The following is a 22,655-nucleotide window of genomic DNA, read 5'->3' on the forward strand; positions in this document are numbered from 1 at the left end:
TTTCTTATGGGAGGCACAGGATGAGCATCCTTGTTTATTTGTTCTTGAGGTTGTATTTCAATTACAACCTTTCTCCTTTCCCTTTTCTCCCCCTAAACCCTCCCGTAAGCCCCATCCCTGCTCCTTCAGAGTCAGGGCCTCTCTTTTCATCAGTTGTTATGGCATGCATATATATATTTGTATATGCATATATATCCCCAGATAAAGCCTTTTAAGTCCATGTCATGTCACCTGTCTGGATCTTTTCAGGGCTGACGATTGGAATTGAACAACCAATCAGTGTGCTCTTCCCTGGAAAAGGCCACCTCTTGCTCCCAGCTCTCCTCCATTGCCTGTAGTTCTCTGTGCAGGGTTGCAGACTCCATGGCCTTTTCCCATGCAGTATGGAGTGTCCGTTGGTGGTGTCCTTACTCAGCTCACAAAAATGATCATGCTGGTGACTTTGCAGGAGTACCTTCTGATGTTAACGGGAAAACATGAACATTCTTGTCAGTGCCCACTATGAATACACTGTTGTTGTTGTTGTTGTTGTTGTTGTTACCTTGCTGTTGGTCCTTCATGTCCTCCAGTCACCTCCAGTCTTGGGTAAGGATTCTATTGCTGTGATGAAATACCGTGACCAAAAGCAAGTTGAGGAGGAAAAGTTTTACATGGCTTACACTTTCATATTGTTGTTCGTCCTTGAAGGACATCAAGACAGGAACTCAAACAGAACAGAAACCTGGAGGCAGGAGCTGATGCAGATGCCATGGGATGCTGCTTACTGACTTGCTCCCCATGGCCTGTTCAGCCTGCTTTCTTATAGAACCCCGGAACACCCACCCAGGGGCCCCTCACAGTAGGCTGTGTCTCAGAAGTCACAGCATGAGCTCAGGTTCCCAAACTCCATCTGGGAAGCAAGAGTTCAAAGAACGAAGATTTTGTGATCTTAGTTGGCACACACCCAAATAAGTTGTTTCTTTCCCCCATTCCCAGTCCTAGATTAGGTCAGCCTGGGTTTAAATAAGAACGGTGTCATCCACATCCTGCAGATGAATATGACAGCTAGTGACATGGTTAGGGTCTTGGGTCCCATCCTCCCTCTAATCTCTCCTGGGTATTTAACGTTCACACAGGATTACATGCAGAATGTCCACGGCAAGGAGATAGACCTCTTAAGAACTACTGTGAAGGTGCCAGGGAAGAGGCCGCCCCGAGCCACGTCTGCCTGCGCACCGATCTCCAGTCCCAAAACCAACGGCCTGGCCAAGGACATGAGCAGTTTACACATCTCACCAAATTCAGGTAAGCTTGCCTCGGGTGTACCTGAGGAGCTGAGTACTTCCTGCTGCAGATAGATGGTGTAGCTTCAGACGGGCTTGAAGCCACGTTCCCTCTGAGCCTGTGTTCTGTGGCGGCAGGCAAGCCACGGCTGCACAAACGTAAGTGTCCAAGGCGGCGTTCCTAGGCTGGGTTGAGAGCTGGGTGTCGTACGTGGGTCAGCTGGTTGAGGTCATTCAGAGGTAGAGGAATCTGTTGTAAAAGAATGATGCCTGGTAACTGCACACTTAAAACTGGAGAAGACTGAGCACCACACGCAGGCGTTCACTGCGCTGAACTGTCTGTCTCTGTCTTCACTAGCATCGCCCTCTCTCTCGTCAGCTAAGCATCTTTGTTCTTTAGTCTCTTTCAAAGAACTTTGGTGGTTTTCATTCAGGATTAGAGAAAGCCTTGTTTCCTGAGGCTCTGGTGTGGTGGGAACTTGTCAGCCTCTGTTCAGTTGCAGCCTCTACTAGTCGATTTGTTTTTCCCGAATCATGTTTGTAGGTGATGGGCAGCCATTTTGGCCCTCCTGTGATTGCTTCTTAAGAGAAGCCAGGAAAAGAGCTGGAGTCTTTTCTCAGCATGTGGAATCTCTTCTCTCATGTGGTTCAGTCTTCCCGGGGATTTTTCTGCAGATGTTAACATGGGTGTTGGCTTCTTGGAACAATGAGTGGGCTTCTCGCTTCTGAAGCACTGGGTGCTTTAAGTTGGCGTGATGAGCTGCCCAGGGGTGAATGACGCTGCTTGGTGAAAGTGGGGTGCCATGACAAGTCCCAATGTGGCTCCCAGACAGCGCCTCTCAGTAACTTGTGGTACTGGGCAAGTCAGTACCCAGGCCCGCCTGGCTACCTACCTGTGTTAACAAAGACAGGAGGGCCAGAAGAGGGGCAGAGATGATAGATTTGGGGGCAGTTAGTAATCAAATTAAAAATTGACTTCCCCTAAGGGGAAGACCAGTTCCTTCCAGAAAGGTGAGGTTGTTGCTCTGTGACCCTCTGTGACCTATTCTCCTCACTCCCAAAACAGTGACATCAGATGGGAGGGGAGGAGGATGGTACCCCAGGAAGAAGAACAAGTCGAGAATGAATAGAACCTTAGTTTCCATACGCCGCTATGTAACATCACCCTTCATTTAGTCGTGAGATACTTACAGTGGCCAGTTCGGTTATGTGCACTGTCACTTCGGCGTCTCTGGCCTCCAGGATTCTTCCTGTCCCTGGCAGTCACCTACTGGCTAACTCTTCACTATACCTGTCCACTGCTCAGTCACAGCAGCAAGCACTTGCTTATGCCCATTTTGACAAACCTTTATGTGGGAGTTTCCTGGAAGGATTTAGAACACCTGCTAGATACATTTTAAGGGACTATAACACTTGGAAAGTTATTTTTTAAGTTGACAAAAGTAACAGGTATTTGTCCTTTATGATTGGCCCTCTGTATCCATTAAGTGGCTGGCCGAAGTCACTTGGTAATTTTGTAGTGTTCCCCCATGCTCCCAAGTCCAGGGACAAAGACTAGAAAGCCTAGCACTTACTCTTAGGTTAGGGATAAAGACAGGAAAGACGGGAAGGCCAGGGTGGCAGTTGTGGAAGGTCTGGGATCTCTAGGACAGGAGGGAGGGGCAGGGAATTGCTCCGGGAAGGGGGCAGCAGAACCTGCTGGAAACCTCCGTAAGGAAAGAGTAATGGCATGTGCCAGGAAATGGTGACTACAGCTAAGGTTCTTAGACCTCTTGGTCCTGAGACTTAAGTTCTCGGGTGCCACACAACATGATGCTAGTGCCAAGTAGCACAGCAGACATATGCCGGGTTCTCTAAGAACAGGGGCTCTGTTCCTCACTCCAGCTTTCTTCACAGGAAAAGCCTTGCTGTTGGGTGGAGGCAAGAGTCAGACCCTTTTGCATAGTCACACCCCTCAGGTTTAGGACCAGATCTTTCCATCCCTCCCTCAGCTCATCGGAGAGACCGCTGGTTGATTCTCTTAGCTCTGCATATGTCAGTTTGGACAAGGAAGTAGGGATATGACATCAGTCGCAGTGCCTCAGGGTCCCAGTCATACTCAGGCCATATGGCTTGGGCTTCCGAAGTGGATGATGCCATTGCTTCCAGTAAGCCTCGGGGAGACCTCAGACCACATCCCTGGGTATTTGTCTGTCTAGTCCTTGGGTATAAGGCTGGGGTATGGGCCAGTATTGTAAGAGATAGCCCCTTCACCAATATGTTGTGAAACTTTAATTCAAATTGACTTCTTACATCTGGACATTAATCTAAAATGATGTGTTGCTTTTTGCTTAAGAAATCAAGGCACTTGATGGGTTTGTGTTCTTAGACTCTAAATTGTACTCTGCAAGTTGAGTTCCCTGGGTTTGAAATTGTTATTCATAAAAGCACTCCAGTGTGAGAAAAGGCTACATGGAAAAGTGATGTGAGGAACTTTGAGTTAAAAATAGTTATTTTGTAGCCGTTGGCCAAATAATTGTGGTGTAGCTGAGGGTTCTCTTTACTCTTGCTTTCTGCTGTCTTATGTTTGCAGAGTCTGGGGTTGAGTGTGTGGGGAGTTTGGTTCCCATGATGATTCCATTGTTACTTAGTTTTCCATGCTGGCTGGCTGACCTGGGGTTTGCACACGCTAAGCCTCAGCACTCAACAGTTACTCTCTGCAGCCAGTAGTCTTCAGAACTCTGTCAGGTTCTTATATATTTCCAAAATAACCTCTAGAAATATCTCCTATAAAGTACCTACCTGGTACTGCTTTTAACAGTCATTTTCAAAGCCAACAGGGTAAAGACACCCCATGCTGGGTGTAAAGTTTAGTCTGTGCTTCCATCAGCTGTGAATCTGAGTAACTCTTGGGCTTATTGCCCATGTATATATTTTGTAGTTATGTTATGTGTTGCCTTTGTATGTGTTTTAATGGGTTCTTTTTCTTGATATGGGAAAGCTCTTTATATATTAAGGATATTGGTATTTTATAATGTGCAAAAAACTTTAAATATAATACTTTATTTTTACTTTTTAAATTCTGAAATTTACACATAGGGTTTTTTCTTTTTTTTTTTTTTCCTGTGTCTGGCAGTTGTGACTTGCATCTGTAGTTTCGACGTTGAACTGTTGAAAAAATACTTTAGTGGTCTGAAGTCTGTTTGCAGCTGATAGACATTTATTTCTAAGTTTTATTATTCTTTTATTAAACCCTTTAAAAATATCATTAACTTCTAATTCACCTTCGATTTGTTTGGATCCATTATATCTGATAGAAAATAATAAGCAAATTGTCAATTCAAACAGCCACCTGTCCTTCCTGTTAAATGATCTTCATTAATCCTGCATCGTCTGTGTGCATTACTAAATCATGATGAAATGCACTTTCTGGGGGTTCTGCTCTGTTCCATCCACTGTTCTCTGTGAGATGCCTTATGCTGCATCTCTACACCAGTGTGTTACATCAGACTTAGTTCAGTATGGCACCAAATGCAACACCCCACCTTGACCTCCAAGCCGCCCAAGCTGTTGCTACCTATTTCTGTTCTCTCTCCCTGACCTTCAGAACAAATGGAACACAAATACCCCCACCAAATCATCTCATGGTAGTTAGCATTTTCTTTCTTTTCCTTCCTTCCTCGTCCTCTTTAATTTGAGACAGAGTCTCCTATAGCCTAGTCTGAATTCAGTAAACAACTAAGCATGACATTGAATTGCTGATCCTCCTGCCTCTGCCTCTCAAGTGCTGGAATTCTAGGCATATGTCACCACACATGCTTTATTTAATAGTGACCAGAGTAGAACCCTGTCCCTAACGTTGGGTTTAATTACGGGCAGGGTGGGGGTGGAGAAGGGGGCTCGTTGCTCTTTCTGGGTTTCTTCAGGTTGATTTTGCCTAGTGGTTTTCTTCATTCAGATCCTAGAGAGTTTATTAATCCACTCCATCTTCAAAATCTTCCAGTCATGGTACTGATCTTCTTCTGGGGAAAATCTATTATGTAATCTCAGTGGTTACATAGGCAAAAGCCCCTAGATTTTATTTTCATATCTAGCCATGTAACCTAAGTCATGTTAGTTGGAACGGCTACAGGTCTCATGAATAGAAGAATGTATTCCCTGCTCAGTACCACAGTGCTTGCCTAACTCTGCTCTGCACTGACTTCATTCCTCCCATCCAGTTTATGAGTTAGACACAGTACTTCTCCCTGTGTCCGTGGCCTCCCGTGGTTACTTGGTCTGTTACTGTGCCTAGCCTTGATCATTGCTCTGAAGATGGGGTGAGAGGAGCAGTTCCAGGCCGTCCCTCCAGGAGCCCACCACCTCAGTGGGGTCACTACACCAAGCACACTGCCTAGGTATTGAGGGGACATCGGGCCTGGCTCCTCGCTGTTGCTTTTGTTTGAATGATTGTGTTTTGTTTTGTTTCTTTGAGACAGTGTCTCTCTGCTTAGTCCTGACATCAAACTCAGAGTCCTCTTGCCTCTGTCTCCCAAGTGTTGGGGTTAGAGGTGTGCGCCATCACACCTGGCTAGAGATGTGTCTCTTTATGTATTTGGGATACCTGCATATTAAGTTTCTCAGATATATTGTTACTGTTTGCTTTTATCCATTTCATAACTTTGTTTAAATTTAGAGATTCTTTTTCTTTTTCCCATGAGAATGTTGAAATGCTGCCACTGTTATAATCTTGTTGTCATGGTAGCTTTTCCCAGTGAACCCCGTATACCTCATGCACCTTGCGTTTCTTGTTCCTCATGCTGGTTGATTCCCTCCCGCTCTGCATTTATTTCTGGGGCTGTGGTTCATCTAGTAGTATGCCTGCCTCACACACAGTGCACAGTCTGATCCCCAGCACCACACAGGCTGGTTTTGGCCGGACATATCTCCTGGCATTTGAGAGATGGAGGCAGGAGACTCAGGAGTTCAAGGTCATTCATGACTACACAGCAACCTTGAGGACAGGCTGGGATACAAGAACCTCAGCTAAGTCAATACAGGGAGCTGATATGGCTCAGCAGTTAAAAGTGCTTACACCAAGCTGTTGACCTGAGTACAGTCCCCAGGACTCACACAGTGGAGGAGAGAACCAGCTCCCAGCACTTGTCCTCAACCTCCACACACAATAAATAAATATGGTTTTAAAAGTTTTTTAAAAAAATATATCAAGTAGAAATAGGCATGAGTAAAGACAATTTTGATTAAGATTCTGCAGAAGAAAATTACTGCCATTGAGTAGGACGGTCTGAAAGTCAAACTCTGAGTTGGATGGAAGAGAAAACTTTGCAAACCAAACAAAAAAGGTAACAGATGCCTCAGCTAGGAGAGCAGTTCTGACCTGAGAAACCCAGGTTGTAACAGCAGTGCCCATGCAGGATGCTGGGGACAGAGTGAGCGCGCCCTTCTCAGAACAGATAACCCTGACCTCTAGAAGCCAACTCTGAGCTTGATTATTGACAGCCAGTAAGAACAGAAATAATAATTTTTAAAAAGTCATTGGTTGGCTACCAATGTCATTAGTTGGAGAGAGAGAATATTTCTGTCTGAATATGTTTTGGGGGGAACAACAACAACAAAAACGTAAGGACCTACTCTAGCAAAAATAAATGGTAAAATGGAAGCATCTAGAAAAAAAAAAGTATTCACATTTGGCTGAAAACCCTTCCATGACACATCTCTCCCTCTTCTGAGGTGGCTTCCCTCAGGATGCCCAGGGGAAGCTTCACTTCTGTTCCTTTAGCAGGGAGCTTATGGGAGGAACCCTGAGTTGCCATGGTAACCAGGAATTTATCAGTGGGTGCATTTTCAGAGTCTCCCCAAGTTTAATTCCTAAAATCTATCCAAAGGAAGACTTGAAATACCCTTACATGTTTTCTTTAATGAGTTTTAGCTAACCTGGTTTAGTAAATCTATCTACACACATGTGACCTAGATAAAATTGTATCAGCCCTGGGGTTATCTGATGTCTCTATACAAAATAGAGAAGCTTATGGCTAAGAGTAGCCACTCTGGAATCAGAAATGTAACACTGGGCCCCATCCCCGCCCTCCAGTGCAGATCTGTGTCTCTGCCTCAGCTGACTCTAACCCCTGTGCTCTTGGCCTCTGTGACCTCCAGGGCCTTATCATTGGTTCCTGACAAGGTGGGGTGGGGGAAGGGTGGCTGAATGATGTTTTTGAGTTTGCCTTTCAAGTACCTGCTAGTGGACAGATGACATATCTAGACCCTGTCCCCCACTAAATACTTACTTAGGTGGCCTTGCTAGGTGGCCTGGGAAGTGTTCTTTGGGATCTCCATGAAGACCTCTCCCCTTTCGGTACCTTGACATCAATTTGTCCATGTCTTCTGGCTTTGACATCTTTGTTCTGGGACCACATCTTATCTTCCTGTCCTCGTAGCATGTGTCTTTGTTGGGTTTCTGCAATTATAGGTTTGGTTTTTTTTTTTTTTTTTTTTCATTCTACCCAGGTTGGCACCTCGACCTCTGTAAGAGGAACCCTTACCCCTTTTCCTCCGCCTCCCCCACTTGAGGTCCCCAGCAGTTGGAGGCAGGCCAGCCCGCAGGAGGGCTGAGCTGATGATGCTCTGAGTACGGTGGGTGGGGGAGGGTGGACGGGGAATGTGTTTGGAGTATTGAACTGCCGTTGACATCGACATTCTCAGCCATGCTGTTTTCTCCACACTTCAGCAATCAGGACATCCAGAAAACCCATAAAAAAACCAAACTAATAGCATGAATATTCAGTGACCTAGAATACTAATTATTGTCATGAATATTAATGGGATTGGACTTGGTCTCTTCTCTTTCTCTCCCGTCCTCTTCCTCCCTCTCTCCCTCTCTCTTTTTTTCCACTTAGCCGGCTCTAAGGATGGGTCATAATGAGAGCATTTAAGAGGGAGCGCTCTCCGCCGTGACAGGGACCGGGGCAATAAGGAGAGCTTGATTAACGCGCGCACTTGGGGGAGACATGAGAGGCTTCACGTGGGCCTGTTCGGGGGAGGCGGAGAGGCACCGGCGGCTCTGTTGCTGCTCCCGGAGATTAATGAGGCCTAAGAGTGCATTAGGAACAGTGACAAAGGTTTGATCTAATGGGCTCAGTCATTTTTCCTTTGAGTGACAGACGCACAGAAGTAATTGGCTGTGCAGAATGGCAGCTCATTGGCGGTACTTAAGGATACATTATCCCCGTTGTGTGGCCCGCAGAGGCTGTTTATCAAAACTGCTCACGCTGCAGACGGAGTCGCTAAGCTGCTGTTACAGTGGTAATAGCTATTAAAGAAAAAAAATAATAACACAGCGTCCAAATGAGATCCGTTGTTGTGTCAGAGAGACAAAGTTTTTCTTTGTTTAGTTTCAAATGGTCTAGAAAACATTTTAATAACTCCAGAGTATGGGTGGGCAGCACGGGTTCGCTGGTCCCCTGCCTGTTTGTACAACAGCACTAGGCCCGAGGTCCTTGAGCTGGGCTTGCCCTAGCCCTCCTTTCCCACCCACAAATCCCCATGCTTTGGACTTTGGTTACAACATTCTACCCTCTGATACAGAAATGGGCACTTCTGCTAAACACCCTTCAGAGGAATGCACGAACACGTGTCACCTGAAGCTACTGATTAGAAATTATTTTCCTTTCAAAAAAAAAAAATCAATTATCATGATACCTGGCTTCTGGAAGCCAGATTTATTAAAATAAGTTGTAATGGGTATTCAGTAATTAAATTTTGACAAAAATAATTGTTTAGTGATGGTTCTTTTTTTTCATGATGTAACAAGTAATAAATATGAAGAAGAGGACATTTTTAGTTTCTTCCGAATAACATATTTTCTGCTGTAGACTGTTGGGATGCAATTCAAAATGAGATTATGCTTCCAATTTAGGAAGATTTTTTTCCCAGAAACTTGAACTGTCAATAAAAGTGTTATTTTGTGTAAGTTCTGGCAAAGCAACCCAATTCTCTAGGATTTCCATGCAAGGTGTACAAAGGATGTTGTGGTCCTGAACTACTGGTTTCTATAGTAACCTGTAAGCCTGCAAGTAAATTAAAGTGGTCCTAGAAACTTTTTACCTCCAGAGCATGGACTCTGTGCTTTCTCTAATAAAACCATAGAACATACCAGGGAGACAAGCCTGGGGCAGGCAGAAGCCATGGGAAACAAGCCCGGGACAGGCAGAAGCCATGGTCCCAGCTGCTGCCCCAGCAGCCTTCTAGAAGGAAAGGCCAGTGTATAGACCTCAGCACTGGCTGGAGAGAGGCTCAGGGGTGTTGCGTGTTCGATCTGCCTACCTCCCCCCACTGGCACAGGACAGTCACTCGGAGTCATCTGATACTTTGCCATCTCCCATTCTGCTGGCTGGTCGCTCTATATTGACCCATCATGCAGACAGTTTTATCGTTCTGAAATACAGCTAGAGCGTGGGAAAAAACCCACAAGCGCCTTAATTCCTGTGCTACTGCTAACCCCAAGTATTCGTAACTGCTCCGTACTGCCTGTGTCGTCATTAGGTATAAGGTGTGTGCTACAAGAATAGAGGGGGGGATGGGGGGATGGTAAAAACCACTGGACCACCATGGCCTTCCCTTAGAGGGACAATAGCCAAGTCCCCTCAAAAAAGTACTGTAAACTCAAAGTATATTTTGAGCAAAAGACACATGTTGCACTGATCACATAAAGGAAAAAAGAATGCTTTAGGGAGGGGTATGGGAAACTTTCGGGATAGCATTTGAAATGTAAATAAAGAAAATAATAATAAAAAAGAAAAAAACGGTCGAATAAGAGAGAAAAAAAAAGAATATATCCAATAAAAAATGAAAGAATAAAAAAAAAAAAAAAGAATGCTTTAAAGGGCGCTGGAGAGACGACTCAGGGGTTAAGGACACTCTACTGCTCTTACAGAGGACCCAGGTCTTGGTCCTAGCACCCCTGCATGCCAACACACAGTCATCTGTAACTCCAGTTCCAAGGCTTCTGATGCCCTCTTCTGGTTGCTGCAGGTGCTACATGCATGTGGTGGGCATACATGTAAGCAAAAAAATATTTGTATGAGCCGGTTGTGGTGGCGCACGCCTTCGATCCCAGGCAGAGGCAGGCAGATTTCTGAGTTCAAGGCCAGCCTGGTCTACAAAGTGAGTTCCAGGACAGCCAGGGCTATACAGAGAAACCCTGTCTCGAAAAACCAAAAAAAAAAAAGAAATTGTATGTGTTAATACATATGTGTATATATGTGAATATGTATACACAGCACAAACACACACACACACACACACACACACACACACACACACACATATATATATATATATATATATATATATATATATATATATATATATATATATATATATATTTAAAAGAACACTTAGGCATGGCACTTGAGACTGAACATTTGGTTCTTTGGAAGTTGAGCCAAATAAGAAGGACCAGGTATAAATACCCGGGGAAGTTTTGTAAAACTACTTTTCTGACTGTGGCTGTATGCCCAGGTTTTAACACCCTTTTGTGTAATGACTTTATCCCTGCATGTACATTTGGTCATGTTACTTGCTCCTGAGGTGGGTTGCTTGCCGCCAAGCAATTGAGCTTCGTGATGGTTTCCCTCGAGCACCCACATTATTTTTCCAGCAGGTGCCGGTAAGCAGATGAAAATTGGCAAAAATGGAAGAGGGCTTATAAGGCTTTGCCTTGGGAATGCACGCGTATTTCCAAATCACATCTCTTAGTTAGATGGAAACTCAGCCAAGATGCTCAGCACCGGCTCCTGAGCTGTGCGAAGCTCTGATCCATCCATCCATCCATCCATCCATCCGAGGAAGGCTAGCTGCTAGGGATGGGGTGCTAGCAGCTTTGCTGCAGTCCTAGCTCCTCCTGTGTCCCACACACGTGGTCCTCCTCTCTTCTCTAGTCCCCTTTTAGAAGCTGCACCTCTGGCATGACAGCACAGTTTTCCCCAGTGCTAAGTTCCTCCCAGGCCAGTATATTCGGTGACATCACTGGGTGAGTGAATGAGCTCACATGAAGGTAAAGCAAGCATAGGTGCCACCCGGACTAGGAGAATACCCCCAGACCAGCAAGGAGCACATGCAGACCCTCCTGATGCTAGAGAATTGGCTGCTTTTAAGCTTTTACTAAAAACTAAGTAAATAAACTCTAGAGGAAAGGAGAACCCACTGTCAATGAGGTTGCCAACTCCCAAGGTGATCAGAGGCTCGACTGGCCGCGGGGTACTGTGCATAATCTGATCATTTCCTTGTTTATTGCTGGCCTTATCACGTTCATTTTATCTGTTTCTCACACTGCAGTCTGCATTGTTCTAATATTGGCAGTCCTTTTTGGGGGATCGTTAAGAAAATGATCTAAAATGTGGATCTACACCACTCACTGCAACCCTGACCCCGACCCCTCTGAGGAGTTATCCTAGGAAAGCCCAAAAGTGTAAGTTGTCTATCAGAGTGTTGTCTAACCATGGGAAACCGAGGGAACGGCGAGAACGACCTGCAAGTCGGTAATGCCAGTTGCCTACATTGAATCAACAAGCTCGAGTTCTGGGTCTCAAAATAAGATAATGGTTGTGTGACAGTGTCAGGAAACAGTTCCTGCCAAAGCTGCATCACAGAGCCAACAAGAGGGCTCTGCAGATCACAGTGCTTACCCCCAACCCCGACAGCCTAAGTTCAGTTCTGGGACCCACGTGGTAAAAGTGGGAACCAATTCCCACAAAATGTCTTCTGACCGTCACATGTGTGTTTACACACATGCACACCATAGGGTTGTTTTTTTTTTAAGGATGTAGAGCAAAATATCTTTTCTATGGTGATGGCTAAGGAAAACATCTACATGTGGCTAATCAAATGCTGACCTATTGCCGTGATGCTGATGGACTTAACCCACAGTACTCATTTGGCAAAATAGGTTTTAAGGAATTTATGCAACAAAATAAGCTTTCGTTATTTTCCTTTGGCACCATAACTAGAGAGAAATCAGACTAGGAATAGCCATTTGCACATTTTAGGGAACATCTCAGCTTCTCTTATTCTAGGCTTTTGACTTTGAGTGTGGTCATCCTGAGAATTTAGTTAATCAGATATGTTTTACTGCCCCAAGGTCTAGACTGGAAAAGTGTAGTAACAGGAAGATGTACCCTACAGCGAATAATCTCAGCTTTGTCTCAGTAGTGAGCTTGTTGAACTGCACCTGTCTACAAAACAGGAGCTGTAGCATGCAGGGGAGCCGGAGCATGCAGGGGAGCCGGAGCATGCAGGGCCAGGGCTCTCACACCTGAAGAGAAGACTGTGGATGCAACCTTGGGGAAAACAACTCTCTTGGACAGAAATTCTGGTTGCCAAAAGGAGGGCAGCTTTCCAATGCAAATACTAGAGCAAACAGCCTCCCTCACAGGCACTTAAATCATTTGTATCTCACTTTTTATGGGAGCGTCATGAGTTATATTCTTTTCGGCTTGTAATTAGAGGACAGAGCAGATGGTGAAGGCCTAGCTTGCAGTGCTGTGACCGTTGGAATAGCCTCTGTCGTCCAGCGGTGATTGCAGGGACTCCATCTTCCTACATGCTCCGAGTCAGCTTTGGGAGCCTGGACCTGAGGTGTTGTCTCTGAGTGAAGGCCCCAGTAGAGAAATGGTTCTTTTCCATTATACTGTGGAGTTACAGTTTGGGGTTTGGGTTTTTAAAGTTAGAATTCTGCGATGACTGCTTCAGGCTTGGTGCTCACGGGAGCCTTTCCAGCCTCATTCTCACCCAGCATGCATGGAAATGTGTGGCCATCTCTTCAGTAACTGAAGCAATTAATTCTTGCATTCTTATTTAACCAGTAAGCCAAAGCCAAGGATTTGGGGGGTCGTTTTTTGTTTTTTGTTTGTTTGTTTGTTTTTGGTTTTTTTTTTTTTTTGCACACCCCCTTTAGTTAAATTCTTTGATAAAGTTGCAACCTGTTTGTGAAGCTAGCCGGGAAACAGAATAGGTAATGAAAATGTCTTTTAAAGGGGTGATTGTTGATGAATGTGCACTTGAACGCTGTAGAAAGCCATCTTCTCAGAGGTTGTACTTTTTTTTTTTAATCAGAGCAGTCTATTTTTAATGTACTAAGCTTACAGCTTAAAAGAGGGAGTCTGTCTTTGATGTCATTTGGGGGATGAAAACATCTTCGTTCAATAGCAAAGCAGCATCTTTTTCATGCTCATTTGAGATCAGTTCAGGCAACATACTGATGCTCATTCAGATATAGATGCCATATTCACTTTGAAATGCAAATTGTTTAAAGAAAAATAGCATATGGTGGAGGTAAGTATCTTTTCAAATCAACTCTTACACTTTAGGGAGGTGAGTACAAGGAAAATGATTCTTTGGAGAGAATATCAGGGCTTTTGATACGGGGAAGCTTGTGCTCATCAGGAGAGCAGCTAAGCACAGGCACATATCCATATCAAGGAGGAGGCGCGGGGGCTCGGATTAGCATGGTAATGTGGCCGCCCCCTGCTACTCAGGCCGCACCAGCTGATCCTGGAAGGGGGTTTTCCAGGAAACGCCCTCCCTGAGCCCTGAGCCGGCCAGGTAGCTGACTGACCCCTGAGTTTCTTGGTCCTATTTGGGAGGAAGTTCCCAGATGAAAAGCTAAGTTGGTGCTTCAGGAACCTTATTGAGAAGTCAGCGCCCCAGGCTGCGCAGAGCAGGGTCATGCCCTGGGACTCTCTGCTGGGAAGTTGTCTCTGCCTAGCCCAGTGCTTGCTTTTGAAGCGGCATCTGTAGTCACAAGCCAGCAGGGCAGCGTTTTTTGTTTTGTTTTGTTTTTAACTTTGTGGGGAGGGTAGATGTGACCAATACAGTATTTGTGTAAAAAGTGCAAAACCCAAGCTGGGGAGGTGATTCAGTGAATAAAAGCACCTGCCACATGACGGACAACCTGAGTTTGATTCCATGGACCCATATGGTGAAAGAAGAGAAACAACTCTCCAAACATGTTCTGTGAGCTCCACACTAGGGCAGGGATGTACCTACACACACCAACATTCGGTTATTAAAAAGTGTTTAAAGGAAGTAAAATATTCTGAGCTATAGCTGAATGCAGGTGGTCGTTGCTGGCAGCCCTGAACCCCCCCCCCCCCCCCCCCGTTGCTACCTTCAGCGCACACAAGGGTGCTTGTGACTTAGCATTCCAAGGATGTGACATGCCCCTTGAGCCAAGTCCTTACAGCCTGAGTGGTCCTCCTTGCTACCACCTGTCCCATGGTCTGTGTGTTGTTCACCCTCCCACCATTGGTCAGTGGCTCCTCCATTCTCGGTGGTATACGGGTGATGGTTGCTGTGGTATGTCCTTGGAAAGTGGGTACAGCTGCTAACATCCAGGGTAAGACTATGAAGAGCAACCGCAGTGAACATCTGCATTTTGCATTTGGGAAGGTGCGATTGAACCTATCTGGGCATATACCTGGTTGGGGAGGGATGAACGAAGAGGGAAAATATTTAAAGAGAAGTGAACCAGACTCGAACACTCTCTGGAGCTCTGTGCTAACACAGGTCAGTGAGGTTGCCCTGTGAGAGCACAGTGGGCTCCGCTCATCCTCCATTTGTCCAGAAGTAGTGTGACTCCAGAGTCTAAACTCAATGTTGCAGTGTTCCAAGGGAGGTCTTCCGAGTCCTTCCAGCAGGGGGAGCCCTCTGCCCCTCAGTCTCTCTGAAGGCTTCTGTGTCTCTGTGCCTGAATGGGGGAGGAACCCTGGGGTCCTCTGACTCCTTGGGGTAAATTAGATTACAGATTTACTGAATATGTCCATGCCTGGTGCACAGGACCTGAGTGTGACAAGACAAGGCATTTAAGACAAGGAATCAGGGCAAGAAAGACACAGGAGTACCCTCCTCTGTTCCAACTGGTTACATGGCTGATATGATTCATGGGCAAGAACAATTTACAGCCCATCCCAGAAGCAGCAGAAGCCAGGTCACCATTGTCACCACCCTAAGCCCAATTATCTCAAGATGGCATGGCACATAACATGCTAACCCTAAACTCAGGACAGTCGTCCATAGTGGGGGAGGGGGAGGCAAGCCAGACACCCCTACTTTTGCCGTAGAAACTGATATTAGTTACCCCAGGTGGTAGAAAGTTCTCCCCTTCTCTGGGGAATACACTGTCCCTGTCATCAGTTTGCTCTGCAGACACTCTTGGAAAAAAGGCATAAAACAAGGTATTAGTAGTCACATCCACGAGATTTAAGGAAAACCAAGGTCCACAGAAAGCTGCCTGCCCATGGTGGCTAGTAGGGCTCAAGAGTGCAGTGAGGCCACAAGAGTGTCAGGGTGCAGGAGGAAAAGAGGCAGATGGCCTTGTTCCAGCAGACTCAGCCCCAGAAGAGTCCAGTGGCCACTTGGTCTCAGCGAGTAGACACTTCCTTTCAAGGCCCTTGTCTGTGACTGTATCAGAACCCACCCCAGGCCCCTCTTCCATCCTATCAAGGAGGAGACCTCATATGGCTTCTGGTGTGGGGCTTCAGACTCCTCCGAAGATCCCAACCTTATGTCACCTTCCCAGGCATACCAACAAAATGCTATCTGACAAAGTATCTTTTAGGAGGTTGCTCTTCAGCTGAGACCTACCCTAGACTTTAATGCTGGGAATTCCTTAAGCTGTGGATTGACATGGCTTTCTGGGGGCTGGCAGCTTCAGCTGGGGCTGTGATTGTGTCTTGCAGAAATTCTGGCATATTTTGTTTGTAGTTTAGTCCTGTTGACCATCTCACGCTCGATATTCTAACACTGGGTAGTGAAGCCCAGGACATACCCTGGTCATAGCTGGTGTAGTTACAGATTTCACTAAATGTGTAACATTAGCACTAGATAGGTATAGGATCCCTAGCCCTTCAACTTAATGATAGGGAGCAAAGCCAGCCACCACATCTCTGGTGTACTTCAGCCTGGCTTTGAAGGTGTCTGAGACAGTGCTTATACACACTTCTGTCTTAAGTGGTGTTGGGGTCAAGGTCTTTTAGCTCTCAGTCAGATAAGGACTGACTTCACAGTCCTTCATAGATAAGGACTTTTGCTTCTTGGCCTAATTAATAACTTGCCAGCATGAAGTGAATTGCCACCCAACGAGAGTCCTAGCCCTCAAGTGCTTGAAGAATAAAAGTATTTAAGCAAAGCTACTTCTTGTGTGTGTAGTGTAGATGTTTGCAGAAGTGTAAGTTCCTTATGTGGTGTACTAGGCAGGTCCTGCTAGATACTCCCCATGAGCACTTTACATGGGGGATAGTAGTATTTGGGCAATTAGTAATGTTTGCGTGGAAACAAAAATAGAAATACGTGTTACATGTCTGCAGGTGTATGGAAAAAAACAACATTAGATACTCCCCTAATCAGTAATGGCATAGCCTAGAGGCGAGAGTTTCAGCTGATGGATTCCCCAGATCAAATTGGCCTGTAGGCATGTCTGAGGGGGATGTCTTGATTATCGTTTAAGAGAGCCCATCCCACTGTGGGCAGCACCATCCCCTAGGCTGTATAAGTAGGCTAACTAAGCATGCATACGTCTGTGAGCCTAAATGCTGTAGGGTTGTTCCTTCACCTGGCAGACTTACTGAAAGGATAGAAATAGCCAGAAATGTGAATATTAGAGATGCATCTTGGTCCTGATAGGCAGACTCAGCACTTCCATATGTAGTGTGCAGCTTTGGATGGTGGTTTGCCTCCAGGTCTAACATCTCTCCATATTTATTTATGTTTAAAGGCAGGGCCTGCCCATGGGCTTCTGGACACAGCACATGAGTATAGAAAAGATCGCTGGTGTTCATACCTTTCTTGTTTTCAATTAGACAGATACACACCTCCATCACCTCTGAGGGTATCTGCCTTAATGTGCTGTCATTGTTTTGAGGCAGGGTCTTGTTTTATAGCTTGGAGCTTGTGATGTAGACCAGACTGGTGTCAAACCTGCAGCCAGCCAACCTCTTGCCTTTGGCCCCTGAATGCTGGGTGTATGTCACCATGCCCGACAGAGAAAACATTTCTGGTTTATTGGGTCACAATCAGTACAAGTCATAATTCATGTTAAAATGGAATAAATTAGTATATATGGAGGAAAAAAAAAAGAGCTTTAATCCCAGAGGAAATCGGAACTGCTGGGTTTCTGGGATATTTTCCTCTGTATTTGGAAAACTGTTTAACTCTGAGACATAAAAGAGCAGGAACTGGTGGGCAAGGGGCTAAGAAGGCAGCAAGGCCGCTGCATCCAGACAAGTCAGGTGATGCTGCCAGGACCACAGCTGTCAGACAGCCCCATTAGCCAAGTGATGCCAGAAGCCATAAATCTTAATTTTTTATTTATTGGTGGGGGAGACATTTTATGATCAGAGGACGACTTGAGAGAGTCAGGTCTCTCCTCTCTTTCTGTGGGATCACACTCAAGTCATCAGAGAGTAAATGCCTTTGTCAGCTGTGAACCCTTTGCTAACTCAAACCATGGGTTGTTTTTAAATCAAATCTCCAAATTTAATTCTACTTAGGGTATAAAATTGTTGTGCATAAGTAAAAATGTTATCCATGAGCACTTCCTGGCCACTCCTCCAGGCCACAGGAATAAGCACACAGCTCAGAAGTCTACCTTTATAACTGCAGTCAGCTTAGTCTTGCCTCTGGGACGTGGGGTACCTGGGTAGATGAAGGCTGCTGGGTATCTGCTTTCTCAGGGCAGCTAGGATAGCTAGGGCCCTTCTGGATGCAGGTCTCCTTGGGCACCTAGGTCTCCTTTGGCTCCCGGGAAGCTCCCTCCTGCTCAAGAAAGTGAGCTCTGCCAAACCCAGCATCTTAATACATCTGGCTCCTGCTTAAATGTCATTTGACAAACAGCAGGAGGTTTGCAATGGAGAGGAGCAGCCAGGAATGCATGAACAGTCTCGCCATGTACATGCTGTCTGTAACATGTACACTTTAAGAAAATCTGCCTTCATTTTCCAGCACTTTGGCATCCCACCATGAGAAAAGCCCTGGCAACCCTGAGCTTATATCTCAGATCTGAATGTCTGCGCTGCTCCTGTGAGATCAGCTGCTTGCAGTTCCTCCCCAAGGCCTGTTTTCCTAGTCAGTGATGAAGACTTGGGAACTCTTTCCTTGACTTATCAGGAAAGCCGCTTCAGAAGTGTTAGGTGGGTTGTCCTGTAGGCCCACCCTTCAGCAAGGGATTGTAGCCTTCAGGTCACACGGGACTGAAGATAGTTATAAATGCACCCAAACATAAGTCCCACAAGCTTTTCGCGATTTTATCTACTTTATTAAAACATGATTGCCCAGTTCTGTCTTTGTTGATGACAGTGTCAAAACTTTGGATGCCTGTGAGTTTCTTCATAGTGATAAAATGCCGTGACAAAAGGCAACTTCAAGGAAAAAGGGCTTGTCTTAGCTCACAGTTCCAGCTTCCAGTCCATCACCACAGGGAAGTCTAGGCAGGAGTTCACAGAGGGAGATAAATGAGCCCATCCTTACCACTCAGCAGACTTCATACTCTCCTCTTACAGGCCAGGGTCCAAAGCTAGGAAATGGAGCCACCCACTCCCAGGCTGGCCCTCCCCACATCAATTAAAGTAACCAAGACAGTCCTCCATTGATGTACCCACAGGCCATCTTCTTGACACTCCCTTCCCAGGTGATTCTAGATTGTCGAAATGGCATTAAAACTAACCATCTGTTGTGGTTTGAATATGCTTAGCCCAGGGAGTGGCACTTTTAGGAGGTGTGGCCTTGTTGGAGTAGGTGTGTCACTGTGGGGCTGGGTAATGAGACCCTCCTAATCACATGGGAGTCAGTCTTCTAGCAGTCTTTAGATGAAGATGTAGAACTCTCAGCTACTCCTGTACCATGCCTGCCTGGATGCTGCCATGCTCCTGCCTTGATGATAATGGTCTGAACCTATGAAGCTGTAAGCCAGTCTCAATTAAATATTGTCCTTATAAGAGTTGCCTTGGTCATGGTGTCTCTTCATAGCAATGCAAACTCTAAGACACCATCACAGCCTCGTTGCTAGAGAATGGACAAAGGAAGCAGTGGCTGGTGTTGAGCATTGTCATCCGGGATCAGAAGATGGTTGAGCTTGTTTTTGGTTTCTAAGGTATTTGGGCCTGTGGGCATAAAGCATGTGTGGGCAGAATCATCTTGACATGTTGCTAATTGATATGAGTCTCTATAGGCTCGATGGGCTCGGAGGACCTCAAAGGCCAAAGAGGAGTCTTCCCCTCTCATTCCCTGGGGCATGTAACACTCCTCTCCCCCACTCCATCCTTCTGAGAAGGAGCCTCCTAGCCTGTGCTGGCCTGGAACTCTCTTTGTAGTGCAGTCTGGCCTGGAGCTCACTCTTGTCCTGTCTCTACCTCTTTGGTACTGTAGCTATCCGTGTGCGCCACCACTCCCAACAGTCTTGCATGACTCTTCTTCCATCACAGCAGCCGTATCCCACAGCTTCTGCTTACAGAGACCTCATGGGATGGAAGTGGGAGTGAACCAGGGGAGACACTGGGGAGTTGTGCTGACACTTCTGTAAATACGGCCTGGATGGGTAGACGTATGGCACCAGGGTGACATATTGTATGGCATACAATGTGGCTTCTGTTTTTGATGGAGAGACATCTTTATGTTAGTGTGAATTCTCAGTTTCATGGGTTATAGGATTTGAGAATGGCCTCAGATCTCACTCCCCAAGTCTCTCTGCCCTCCCTCCCTTACAGCCCTGCCCTGCTCTTCTCCTTGCTTGGAGCCCCTAGGAGCAGTGGGCACAGCTCATCTAGGCAGGCCCCAGCCTACCAGAGCCACAGCTCTGGTCCTTGTGGAGGGAGCCCCCTCACCCACTCAGAGGGAAAGTGTCGCCTCTGTAGTAAGGGAATGAGTTTACCAAGAGGCAGCTTCAGGGTGGCCTCAGAAGAGGCATGTGAAGAATCCCCAGCAGCTGTGTGTAATGTCTCCTTGGTAACGGCAGCCCCTCCCCAGCTGCTGGGAGGTGTGAGGCAAGAGCAGGGTCTTGTAATTCATGGCACCATTCCTCAGAATATGGGCCTCGCTTGGAATATTGGTGTTCTTTCCAGGGTTTTTCGATGCTCCTGTGCCTTCAGAACATGACAGTTCGGGGGAGACTGGCCCTGAGGCTTTGGATACCCACTCCCTACCCAACACACATACATACCAACCAACCCTCCCCACATAGACACAAAACAGCTTTCAGGCACCTGGCCCATATGTCTGTTGTGATGAAGAACTTTGCTTGCAGTTTGTAGTTGTGTCTCTAGTTTCTACGTCGAATGTTGGTCTTAGTTAAGAGTTTGAAGGCCCACTCAGACTCATGTAACCTGGGTATCTAGAAAGCAGGGGTAAGGTTTTCGGGGACTCTGCAGCTTGGACACTCTCAGGCCTGCTCATCTGTTCCCTGGACGCCACTGTGAACAGGAAGGTCTGTGGCCCTTGGCTCTTCACTTTGCTGTCACTTCTGGGTTCTGGTCTGGACTCACACAGGTGGTTTCCCTTCTGAGGTTCAAACCACATTCAATTCAGACAAGAGCAAAGAACCGGTGTTCTGTTGCGCTTCTGTTTTTGATGGAGAGACATCTTTATGTTAGTGTGAATTCTCAGCTTGACGGGTTATAGGATCATCTAGGTGCGTGAGGACATTAGTAGATTGGGTGTTAGTTAATGAAGAGTGGACCCTAAGTGCAAGTGGCACCATTCCACAATCTGTAGCCCCAGGCTGAAGAAATCTGGAGGACCCAGCTGAACACTGGTCCTGGCTGTGGTTACAGTGTGACCAGTGGATTGTTCCCTCAAGCTGTCAGTCAAACACAAACAACTTCTCATAAGCTGCTTTCTTCAGGTTTTCTGTCAGAGCTATGGGACAGATAAGCAGCAGTCTTTACTTAGCACATTGTGGTGTTCTGCTTCGCACTGCCTCTTACCAAACAACTAAGTTACTGAGGGTGTGTGTGTGTGTGTGTGTATACACGTGCATGCTCATGTTCACAGGTGTGTGCGGGTGCATTCAAATTCTTATTCTTTCAGCCCTACCCCTTATCTATCAAAAGCAGAAGCCTAATTTTTAAAGCCTCTGCTTGGCCAGACTGGCACTACTGATACTACTGATGGGCCACTCACTTAAAGCCCTGCTTCAGGAAAACCTTCCACTGAGACAGTTCTGGACCAGAACCACTAGGAAAGTTGAAAAATAGGAAGTCAGTAGCAGGGCATGGTAGTGCACGCCTTCTGTGAGTTTGGTCAGCTGCTCTGCATAGTGAGTTCCTGCACAGTCAGGGCTATGTAGAAAGACCTTGCCTTAAAAAAACAAACAAATCAAAAATCAAATAAAACAGTATCTCCAAAGAGCCACATGGCTTTCTCTAACGGATCCATTCACAAGCCACGGACATGATGGCTAAGCCTTAGAGAAAAGCAGCTAAGTAATTCCTTTGTTGAGTCTAAAATTGGTGTGACCAGGCAATCATGTGTTCTGATGTTGAGCAACTGACTCAAATCATCGTGCCTACAAAAGAACTATCTTCCTTCACAGCCCCTGTGAGCTCTGAAGCCACTGGATGACTTTTTTTGTTCTTCAGAACCTTTACAAGGTCAGTAGTAAGGGTTTCCACAGAGGTGCCTCTGTGTTGATTATAAGGGACAGTTGTCCTATGAGCAGTGTCCCCTGGTAACAGACAGTTGCCTCCCAGTTGATGAGTCTGTGTGGATAGGTTGGCATGACCAGCCTCTCGAGGTCCTCCTTTTGTCCTGTGGTGGCTCGTTCTATTCTCACTGATACTCTTGTCTTTAGAGATTATAGCAGGGCTACTTGTCTTCGGATGGATTTATGGGCAGTTGCCAGCAGTCTTTCTTCACACTTGCTCATTGGGGTTCACAGTGCCCTTTTCTTCATGATCTTGTGCTGTACGAGGCTTCCTTTGACTTACTGGAGTAGACAGGATGACAGCGGCGTGCAGGGGTCAGGTACTTGTGCCAGCGTGAAGCCCCACAGACTAGGTCATGCTGGCTTCTGTGGTCTGCAGTCCGGCGTGGTGTTCACCTGACTTGTTTATTCCTAGGGAATGTCACTAGTGCGTCTGGGTCTCAGATGGCAAGCGGCATCAGCCTGGTCTCCTTCAACAGCCGACCCGATGGCATGCACCAGCGCTCCTACTCAGTCTCCAGTGCCGACCAGTGGAGTGACGCTACAGTCATTGCAAACTCAGCCATCAGCAGTGGTAAGAGGGGGCACAAACTGCGGCCGTCTCCAGGTCCTCTGTGAAAGCCAGGGGCTGGGTTCAATGCCCAGGGTGCCCATGCTCCACTGGGAGCATGGTGCCATGGGCTGCTCTGACAGTGGCACGCATGTCTCACCAGTCACCTGTGAGC

At 46.3% G+C, this 22,655-nt stretch overlaps 1 protein-coding gene across 12 annotated transcripts in view; it reads left to right on the forward strand.

Annotated features, from left to right (window-relative positions):
• Agap1 (ArfGAP with GTPase domain, ankyrin repeat and PH domain 1) overlaps positions 1 to 22,655 on the forward strand; it is a 436,093-nt gene that overhangs the window by 285,121 nt on the left and 128,317 nt on the right. For 9 of the 12 annotated variants that reach the window (XM_029539053.1, XM_029539054.1, XM_021197519.2 and 6 more), the window contains 2 exons: positions 1,116 to 1,284; positions 22,346 to 22,504. In XM_029539053.1, coding sequence (XP_029394913.1) covers positions 1,116 to 1,284; positions 22,346 to 22,504 — 328 coding nt within the window. The remainder of the gene's footprint in view (positions 1 to 1,115; positions 1,285 to 22,345; positions 22,505 to 22,655) is intronic. The other 3 variants (XM_021197517.2, XM_021197518.2, XM_029539051.1) reach the window with 1 other exon arrangement.

Source organism: Mus pahari, chromosome 5 (genome assembly GCF_900095145.1).
Source record: "Mus pahari chromosome 5, PAHARI_EIJ_v1.1, whole genome shotgun sequence".
Taxonomy (NCBI): Eukaryota; Metazoa; Chordata; class Mammalia; order Rodentia; family Muridae; genus Mus; species Mus pahari.